Source organism: Heteronotia binoei, chromosome 11 (genome assembly GCF_032191835.1).
Source record: "Heteronotia binoei isolate CCM8104 ecotype False Entrance Well chromosome 11, APGP_CSIRO_Hbin_v1, whole genome shotgun sequence".
Lineage (NCBI taxonomy): Eukaryota > Metazoa > Chordata > Lepidosauria > Squamata > Gekkonidae > Heteronotia > Heteronotia binoei.
In genome coordinates, this window is record NC_083233.1 from 20,159,178 (window position 1) to 20,169,507 (window position 10,330).

The 10,330-nt window shown below is 43.2% G+C and overlaps 1 protein-coding gene across 2 annotated transcripts in view; it reads right to left on the reverse strand.

Annotated features, from left to right (window-relative positions):
- HDX (highly divergent homeobox) overlaps positions 1-8,878 on the reverse strand; it is a 57,613-nt gene extending 48,735 nt beyond the window's left edge. Inside the window, exon 1 of one of the 2 annotated variants that reach the window (XM_060249936.1) lies at positions 8,210-8,363. In XM_060249936.1, coding sequence (XP_060105919.1) covers positions 8,210-8,245 — 36 coding nt within the window. In that variant the 5' untranslated portion in view covers positions 8,246-8,363. Of the gene's footprint in view, positions 1-8,209; positions 8,364-8,667 lie in introns of those variants that run through there. The other variant, XM_060249935.1, reaches the window with a different exon arrangement.
- Positions 8,879-10,330: the final 1,452 nt, after the last annotated feature.

The following is a 10,330-nucleotide window of genomic DNA, read 5'->3' on the forward strand; positions in this document are numbered from 1 at the left end:
GTCTCTCCTGCTTTGCTTCAGCTCTGTTTTTAGACTTTTGGTTGGTTCTACAACCCTAATTCCTATTGCATTGTTCACTGAATATCCCATCCTGTTGACTATATTGACTCACTCCATTGTAATCAGCATTGAGTCTAAGCGAGAAAGGCAGACTATGAATATAACATAAATAAATAAGAAAGAGAATAGTTATTGTAAGAAAACTTGGCATTTAGGGGTTTTTTTTATTTAATGGGTATGGGTATGGAATTGTAGTATAGACAACTATACTACAAAATCTAATTAGAACCATAAACATACATTTCTTAGGAGTAGGCAAGTTAACTCTGCTCCAAGAAACCAAGAAAATCTACAGCTCTTTCTAACCACATCAGTTTTACTAGTGCTGACACACATACACAAAACAAAGAGTCAAGTTAACGTTTCGTAATCTGAATGATTATTTCTAACAAATCACTTATATGTGACTAAAAAGCACAGCAGTATAGGAAAACATGACATATTTGATCATGAAGCACTCAAATAGGGTCGGATCCAAACTACATTGGCAATTTCCATCCATTCCCATTACAAACTCCCTTCATGTAATTTCTCGAGTTCCCTTAACCTCCAGAAGCAGCATTATGTGGAGATCAGTGGGCTATGGGAAGCTGGAAAGCACCATTCTGTTGATGGAAAATTTAGTCTGGATCTGTCATCTCATTACATAGACTAGGGATATCAAACATGCGGCCCAGAGGATGAATCAGGCCTCTAATCAGCAAACCACCACCCCTCTGATCAACAAACTGTTGTCTGAGCCCCTCTTCCTCCCTCTTGCTTCCTACTGCATCACAACTTGATCAATAGCACAGGGGCTACAGAGCAAAGCCTTTATTTTCTCCATTGGCTGAGGCTCCTCCCTTAGGGAGGAATGTGGGGAGGGAGAACTTGCTCTGCCAGGCTCTCTCAATTGCACATCAGAGCTACTGACCCAAGCCTCTCTTCCTTCTATTGCCTGACTCTCCTCCCTCTCCTAGTCCCCTGGGGAAGGAAGGAAACACCTAGAGCTTCCTATGCCCAGTTCCCTGGATTGCATGGGAGAGATACAAAAAAAGCAACTTTAAGACCAATGTGCTAATGTTTTAATCATGTTTTAAATTTTTTAAAATCTTTAATTGTGTTTGTCGACGTCCTTTATATAAAGTTTATATCTCTGCTACCTACCATTACATGTTATGACACATATGGCCTGACGTGACAAGGACTCATTTATGTCGGATCTGGCCCTCATAACAAATGAGTTTGACACTCCTGACTAGACTAATAATGCCAGTATCTATTCCCCAGTAAGTATAGATCTAAAAAGTAACTCACATTTGAAACAACAGTGTCTGAGTATTAGTTCTTTGAAATTATGTTATTGCTAAAACCAGTGCAGATGACTGGGGAAGGCAATGGCAAACCACTCAGTAAAAAGTCTGCTATGAAAATGTTGTGAAAGCAACATCACCCCAGAGTCAGAAACGACTGGTGCTTGCACAGGGGACTACCTTTACCTTTTAAAACCAGTGCAACAAAAATCAGCTGTAGAAATAAAAGTCACAACTAACTGAACTGGAGGGCTGTGGCTCAGTGGCAGAGCATCTACTCTATTTATTTATTAAATTTGATTTCTTGACCGCCCTCCCCTGCAAGCAGGGATCAGCGTGGCTTGCAACAGAAGAAAACAATAAATAAATCCATTTAAAAACCAAAATTGAAATACCTAAACATATATACAACTAATACAATACACTTCTCAAGATGGTGAATAAAAATTTCCAAAGGTCACCTGAGGAAGGGGGAGGGTTACTGAAGGTGGTTACAGAAGGTGGCATGAGAGTGCCAGATTTTATACTGACCCGTTGCTGTCCACAACCAAATGCAAGGTTCAATCCCCATCATCACTAGTTAAACCAATTAGGCAGCAGGTGAAGCTGCAAAACACCTCTGCCTGAGACCTGGGAGAGCTACTACTAGCCTGAGTAAACAGGACTGACGTTTACAGGCCAGTGGTCTGATTCAAGAGAAAGCATCTTCATGTGTACTACGCATTTTAAGAGGCAAGAGAATACTTTGAAGGCTGACTTAGGAAGAGCAGAACATACAACAAAACAGCAATCTTATCCTAACTACCAACGTATTCAATCATCACTTCTAAATGGTCAGCATGTGCACAAGCCTGGTTTGTTGCTGATTCTTCATGTGTTATCTTGCTCTTTTCTCTCTTCTCATCTGGAAAAGCATGACTACCATTCGAGTACCAATGCCAGCTCACAGGTTAAGCTTTCATTTCCTCCTCTCACAAACAGGGAATTCAAATGACCTTCTAGGGATACTATGTTCATCTCAATGTTCATTAAGATTAACATCTGAACACAGGCATCGGAACATGTCCCAGGGATTTGGAGTCAAGGGTCACCCGTATGTGGATAACAACTTTCCATTTCATCAAGACCTAGAGAAGCTATGAATGAGTTTAATCAACATTTGGAGGCTGGGAGAAACTGGATGAAAGTAAGTAAACTGTAATTAAATCCAGACAAAACAAAGACATTGCAAGTTGCAGGCAAACATAGTGAGAAACAGGAGTTCAACCTGCACTCATCCCCAAAAGGAGCAAGCTCACAGTCTGGATGTGCTTCTTAATGCCCCATTGACCCCGGGTGCCCAGGAGACTGAAATAATCAGGACCTCATTCTTCTCTCTGAAGTGGATATACTAGCTGTGGCTTTTTATTTGTTTAAAACATTTATTAGCTGTCTTCCTCCCTTGCGGAACTCAAGGCGGCTCACAACTTAAATAAAACCAGACACACAGACATAAATGCAGAAATACAATTACAAAATCCCATTGAAGTCTTCAAAATAAAAATTCCCAAATAGCACTGCCAATTAAAAATAATCAGTCAAATGCAATCCTAAAGAAAACCTTCTTCAACCACCTCCTGAAGATCAACGAAGAGGGGGCCAGGTGTACCTCCCTGGGGAGACTATTCCATAACGGCGGAGCTGCCACTGAAAAGGCTCTCTGCCATGTACCCATCAGACAAGCCTCTTTCGTTTTCTGGAGAAGACAGACCTGGCCATGATCACACATGTGCTGTTAACATCCAAGATGGACTACTGAGATGTGGTCCATAAAGGGCTGCCTTTAGGGACGATTCAGAAGCTTCAGGGAGTTGACAAGACTGCAAACAAGATGTTTACATGGGCTGGATGCAAGAAGCACAACACAGCAACCATAGCTTCCATCCTGTATTACTTTGGCAGCCAGTGTTCTTCCAGACCAAACACCAATTGCTGGTGATAACCTTTAAAAACTTGAATGGCCCCAGTTTAGGATACCTGGTGAAATCCTTCCACCCATACACACCAGCTCATTCTCTGACATCGGTTAAGGAATCTGATTGACAGAGAGACCCACATAAGGGCTCCCTTAGCATCCAGGTCCATCATTGTAAAACTCACTCTACCATGCACTGTGGAATTCATCTCTGCACTGGTTCCTTCCTGATAAGATTTCTGGCAGCTGTTGAAAACTTTAATTGCAGAAAGCCCACTTTCTGCTCATTTTCCTCTGGTATCTTAAGTGTTTTAGCAGCAGCTGATTGTTATTTGTTTCATATGGGTTTTATGTAATTTTGAAAGTGTTTCTAATCTGCCTTGTATATTTACTTTGAACAGAAATGTGGGTTGTAAATGTTCTTAATAAATAAACCTAATACACACACACTTTTTCCCTGGATGAGCAAGTCACATTTTAAATGCAATAAATACTAACACCCAAGTCAGCACTTACTCATAAGTCCTTTCTACAAGCATCCATCAAACCTTCAGTATCATCAGCTCGGACTTCAAGAGACATATATAGACTGCATTTCTCTCCATAAGTTTGATGGAAAAGTCAATATTTGCATACGAAGCAGACGCTCATTAAAGAGACTTCCAACTACAGCCAGTGGACACAAAAGTAGGAAAAATCAATATCAAAAACTTGCTGATACAAGCCAAGCAGCAATCTTGAAAGGCTTTTATCTCCAACATGCAATACAAAGTTACAATTAATTAGAGTGGACATTACTCAAAATTACTCCAAATCAAATATGTTTTACGCAGAAAAAGTTCCGCAAATAGTTATTTTGTTATTACAAAGTTACCTTTACTGTAACATCAAGATACATTACAAACCCTCCAACTGCTATGTTTCTTATAGAAAATTGCAACTACTTATATTGGTCCATTGGGGGCAAAAAACCAAAGACAACAGCAGAGTTTGTTACAAACAACTAAAACTTACAAGGAGCTTTCAAGTTCAACAGAACTCTTCTTCCCACTGGATGTTGTGAGGAACACCACAAAACAAGGGTAATGGGAGGAGAGAAAGTCGCTGGGCATGATGGAAAGCACAGATCTATGGATTATAACTGAATAAAAGGATGCAGTTTGCAGATTGAGTTGAGTGCTGTTGGATCGTGTTAGGTTTTTTTAAAAAAGTACTTGTTTGCATCAAAAGGCAATCTGGGCAAAGGTGCAATTGCTGCTGTCCCTTAGTAATAAAACATAAAAGCCAAGCAGTTACTTGAATCAGTTTCCAGTCCTTTGCAAGATCTAGAAACAAAAACATTGTGGTAATTCTAATGTTAGCAAAGGTGGGCATTAATTTTGTGATGCACATTAAAATCCTGAGCAGTGTTTCCTAGAAAAAGAAGACAAGCAAGTATTGTGTGGCTTAGGGCTGCCGGGTCTGTGTTGGAAAATACCCGGAGACCTTGGGGGCGGATCCGAGAGACGACAGGGTTTTGGGAGGGTGGGGGCTCAGCATGGTATAATGCCATAGAGTCCACCCTTCAAAGCTGCCATTTTCTTCCAGGGGAGCTGACCTCTGGAGATCAGTTGTAAAAGTGGGAAATCTCCAGGCCCCACCTGGAGGCAGTTTTTGGATTCTTCCCCTCAACAGACCAACAAAGCTACATATAATTTGTCTAGCTTTAACAAACCAAATTTGAACGTCTCTTGTCTTGAAAAACCTGTGGGGTCACCATCAGTCAGCTGTGAGTTCTAAGACTATCCAATTCATCAGGGAGATCCTGGAGAAAATAGTATGACTTTTTGGAGATATGTGTGAGGAGAAGGTCACAACACACGTCTTCCAAGTTGCTTCTATTGCAATCTTCAACTGTGGACTGCCTAAACTATATCTCCAGATTTGCTCAATTGAGGACTATCTCATACTAGATTTTTCCTGTTCTTCCTTTTACAGAGGCCCCACGTACTCCAGGTAATGCTGGAGACAGGTCTAAGCTTGACTTGAGTAGATGAGGGCAGTTTGGAGGCTTGTCTAAGATGGGTTCTCCCTCCCAAGAGCCCTCTAACCCCATATATCCCTGCTTTTCCTTAGGCCTCCTTCACCCCTGGAGCAGGCAAGGTCCTTGTTTGGCCGTCACTACTCTGGGATTTCAAACTAGGGAGGGCCCAGAGTATTCCTCCTTTCCTTTGCCCTTCCATACCTTCTAATGTTGAGGGTATTGCCAGGTGAATGGTAATGCTTGAGGCCTGAGGACCAGGCTAATTAAAACAAACTGCTTTACTGAACAAGGTGGGGTACTACCAAACAGGTAGTGCATAAAAACACCCGTGAGCAACAACTTTAACAGGTTGTTTTCAACCAACACAGCAAAATGAACATGTAAAGGAGCCAGCAAGGGAAAAAAAACACAAAGCCTCCGAACGCTGCTGCCTAACTAGTCTTTTTATGTAACTGGTCCTTCCAGGGTCCAACCCACCTTCCTTGGGTGAGGGAACCTCTTCTGCTGGTAATGGCTTCTCTGCCACTCAGCTCCTGGGAGAAAAACACCTTGGGGGGGGGGGTGGTGGTTATCTTATTATCCCTGGGGGGGGGGGGGCTAGGAGGGAGTGTACAATTTGAAACACAGTGACCCAGAGTCATGAAAAAGCTGTTGATAACTTTTATAAGTTTTCAAAGGAATAACAGCCACTACATCATTGTACAAAGTAGGCTGTGGTGCAAACAGAGCTCCCCCCCTTTCTTTTGCATAGTCTAATCTAGTTACGCCTGCATAATACATCTTCTGCTCTATTTTGACTCCATTACAGTCTACCTTAGTGAAAGGTAGAAAGCCTTAACAAGTCATTCCCCCCCCCCCCCACAGCTGACCTGAACTATACATGTCCCTTATAAGGCAAAAACTACATGCATGAGAGAGAACAGGAAGCCAATGTTTTGGGGATAGCCAAGATGATGCCCACAATGGACGGTAGCATTATAATGTGAGATACTGCCAAGGCACCTCTAACATGGCTCTCAGTATATGAATGAACCTCAGGTCCACATTAACAATATCCTTCCCATCATGCGCAGTGATCTAATAAAAGACTTTCATTTTAATGCAAACTAGTATTTGTTCCGTTCCTTAGAAACCAAGATTTTAAAATCTGCCTGAATTCTAGTTTGTAAGAAAGAAAGCAAACCATTACATTAGTCCTTATGAGGCCTACATGGAGGAAAAGGAGCACAATCAAAAGCACCTTACCAAAGTGAAACCAATGCCATTTGCACTAAATCAACAAAAGTTTCCTCAAAGTAACCTAGACAGCGAACCTAGCATCTGTGAACTGAAAACACCATACTAAATGAATGATATTCCGTGTATGTGTTCCCTATCATTTAGAAGTTGTTTTCAAACTTACACAGAACACAGATCCACACATTCTCCCGGGGTCCACACAAATCTTTGTTTTGTTTCATTTATTTCATAGTTGACCATGACCAGTTTTTTTTAAAAAAAAGATTCCGTCAGTTTACCTGTAGAATAATGGTCATGTGTTTTTAAAGCAACCACTTGGATGAAATTTTGTTATGTACATGATATTTTTTTTAAAAAATAAGTTGTTACCGAGGAACAATTACACTGAAGTTATAACCATCTGTGACAAAGTTAACAGTGAATAGTTTTAGATTCAGGTAAGGTAACTGTGTTGGTCTGAAGCAGCATAACAAAGTCTGAGTCTAGTGGCACCTTTAAGACCAACAAAGTTTTATTCACAGTAGAAGCTTTTGTGTGCAAGCACATGTTGTCAGATACATTGAAACAGTTTCTTCAAACATTACTTATAGAGGCCAGGGGTTGCTGTCACAAAGGACCACTTAGAATCAAAATGCATAAGTGCTTCTGATCTCAGCTATAATCATCAAAGATGCCACTGGACTCTTAACTTTGTTCTAATGAATAATATCATCACTGACAAAATGTGACTGGATGACTGATCAGTATCTCACCTCACCTGAACTCACAAGTATACCTATCACATACTCTATTGAATAAGCTATGAAATTTCATGGAAATACTATTTAACTAATAAGTACTGATTTTGACATGCATTATCCTACTCATGTGCAGTGTTCTCTCTAAACTGAGTGTGAGCTAGCTCACAGTTTTTTAACCTCCAGCTCACAATTGTTTTGTCTAAGCTCAGCCCCAGAATATGCAGTAGTTTACAACTTTAATGCCAGCTCACAGGACTCCACAGCTTAGAGGGAGTACTGCTCATGTGTTTATGAACAAAGAGGCACATATTGCATGCAATCTCATTGGAGCATGTCCAGAGACATTACTAATTATTTTGCCACTATATACTAGTACATCTGCAGATCTACAGAATTACTTTCTCCAGTAAGCTGTATTTTAAAATTAAGATCAATTTATGCAGATAGATACTATCAAGGTTTTTGTGCAGGAATAGAGAAGCTATTTTATCAATAGATATACTGGGATAATATCCTTCTATCATACCTGGAAGTTAACTATATGCTAGAGCTTAGTACACATTATCCTGTTCTCATCACTACCTGCAGAAAGTAAATAGCTGTAAATCAGAATATTTATACCCTCCTAGCCCACTCCTTCAAAGTGAGCTCGTATACAAAAATTCAACCAATCACAACCAGAAACGCTACCACCCAAGCCACCATTCGCCATCCCTTGGTAACTTTAACAACCTTCATTAACGAGCTCATGCACTATCACGCATGCGTACTCTTCCCCATTCAAAAAGGAAATACGGCCTAACAATGATGAGCATGCGCGAATTACCCCCCCCTCCGCCACCAGCAACATGCGCATGCGTGAAAACATTTTGCTATTAAAAAGACTTTTCCCCCGGCTTACAAAAAAAGGTGGACTTTGCGTGTGACGATTAAGCATCTAAAAAGGACGAAGGCACGCACTCACGTAGAACTGGAACTTATTACTCCCCTGCCCCGCATGCGCAATTGATTACGACGAGCACCCTATGCGCATGCGTCAGGGCGGTTCGCAGCGGCGGATGACACCGCCGTCTCCAGCCGCAGATCAAGCGAAGGGCTGGTGCGCATGCGTGTCCCCAGTCACGGTCTGCGAGCACCATACTGAAGCTGAGCTTCGCTTTTCCCTGCCCCTCCCCCCCACACTCTAGCCCTCAGCTGAGGGGGCATCTTTCTCCATCCCAACCCCCACAAGAGGCTGGAGAGGGCCGCCCGCCTAGCCCTCCGGCCGCCTTTCCTCCGCTCATGCCCTCCCCTTTTCAGAAGCCGCGCGCTCATCCCCGCCCCTCCCCCTTTCCATGCCCCCCTCACCGCCGAACCCACCGTGCTCTGTGAGGCGGGCGGGGCCGATCCGGCGGGGGGGCTCTGGCCTCCCGAATTCAGCCGGTTTCGGCTGGGTCGGTCCCGGCGTCACACAATGAAATCAGCGCCTCCGATCATTAATTCTCATCATGATCGTGACGTCAGCGTAGACAGCGGCCAATCGGAGCTTAAGATCAGCGCCGGCCGGGACAGTCTCTGCCCCCGCCTCTCAACCCCGGGGGGGAGAGCCTGATGCAAGGAACAGCCCCCGCTTTGGCAGGCGGCGAGAGGAGAAAGGGAGGGGGGGGAGGAGCGGCGTAGGGGCGATTTTGGACCCAGCTTGGCCGTTGGAGGCAGGGAGGGACGGTGGGTTTAGGGAACGGCCGGGAGAGCGCGAGAGAGTTATGAGCTGGGATTCTGGCGGGAGGGGGGGAGAGAAGAGCCCGCCTTGTGGGGGAGGGGAGGAGAGGAGAGGTGCCCGAGGGGGCGCTGAGGCAGCCGCTGACTTCAAAGTAAGCCGTACTGGAATCAGTGGGGCCGGCTTCTCAGTCAAACGTGCCGCGGATGGGGCTGCTGTGAGGCAGCAGGCGGCGCTGCCCCCGTGTGTGAATCCCGCCGTTCATGAACTCCTACCTGAGGGAGCGGAAAGGGGGGACATTCCTGTTTCGCCACACAGGCACCGAAGGGCGCCATTTCGGAGCGGGGGAGGGCGTGAGGCAGAAGGACAGCTGAGGTATAGCCGAGAGGGAATGGCTCCCAAGCGCTCTCCAGTGCGTTTATTTTAAGAACATAGCTTGGGATAACTTTTTTTTCCTGCACCTTACGAGGGCTAGAGCAATATTAGCACCGTAATAATCGTCTTTAAAAACATTTTTTTAAAAGCTGCAGACAACTCTCAATTCGTACAGATTCACCAGGGGGTTGACAATATTAATGGAAATAGAGTAAATACATGGAATAATTAAACCAAGGGGAATTGTGCCCCCCCCCCTCGGGGGAGTCGCAAGTACATATCCCCAACAAAAGGTATAAAAAAATAACAACAAAATTCAGTATATGGAAAGAGAGTTTTGTGCTGTGAACATTTCCTGCACCTTACAAGGGCTAGAGCAATATCGCCATAATAATTGTATTTTTTTTAAAAAAAAATGTTAATGAAACTCCAGACAACTCTTGTACAACTCTGCGCAGACAACCCATACAGATTCACCAGGGGGTTCAAAATATTCATGAAAGTAGAATAAATACGTGGGATAATTAAACCAAAGAGAATTGTGCCCCCCCCCCCTGCAGTGGGAGACCCAAGTACATATCCCCAACAAAAGGTATAAAAGTAATTATTAAAATTTCAGTATATGGAAAGAGAGTTTTGTGCTGTGAACATTTCCTGCACCTTACAAGGGCTAGAGCAATATTATCGCCATAATAATTGTCTTAAAAAAAAAATTAAATGAAACTCCAGACAACTCTTGTGCAGACAACCCATACAGATTCACCAGGGGGTTCAAAATATTCATGAAAGAATAAATACATGGAATAATTAAACCAAAGGGAATTGTGCCCCCCCCCGCCGCATGTGGGAGACCCAAGTACATATCCCCAACAAAAGGTATAAAAATAATTGTTAAGAAAATTTCAGTATATGGAAAGAATTTTGGGCTGCAAACATTTCTATGAAGAAGAT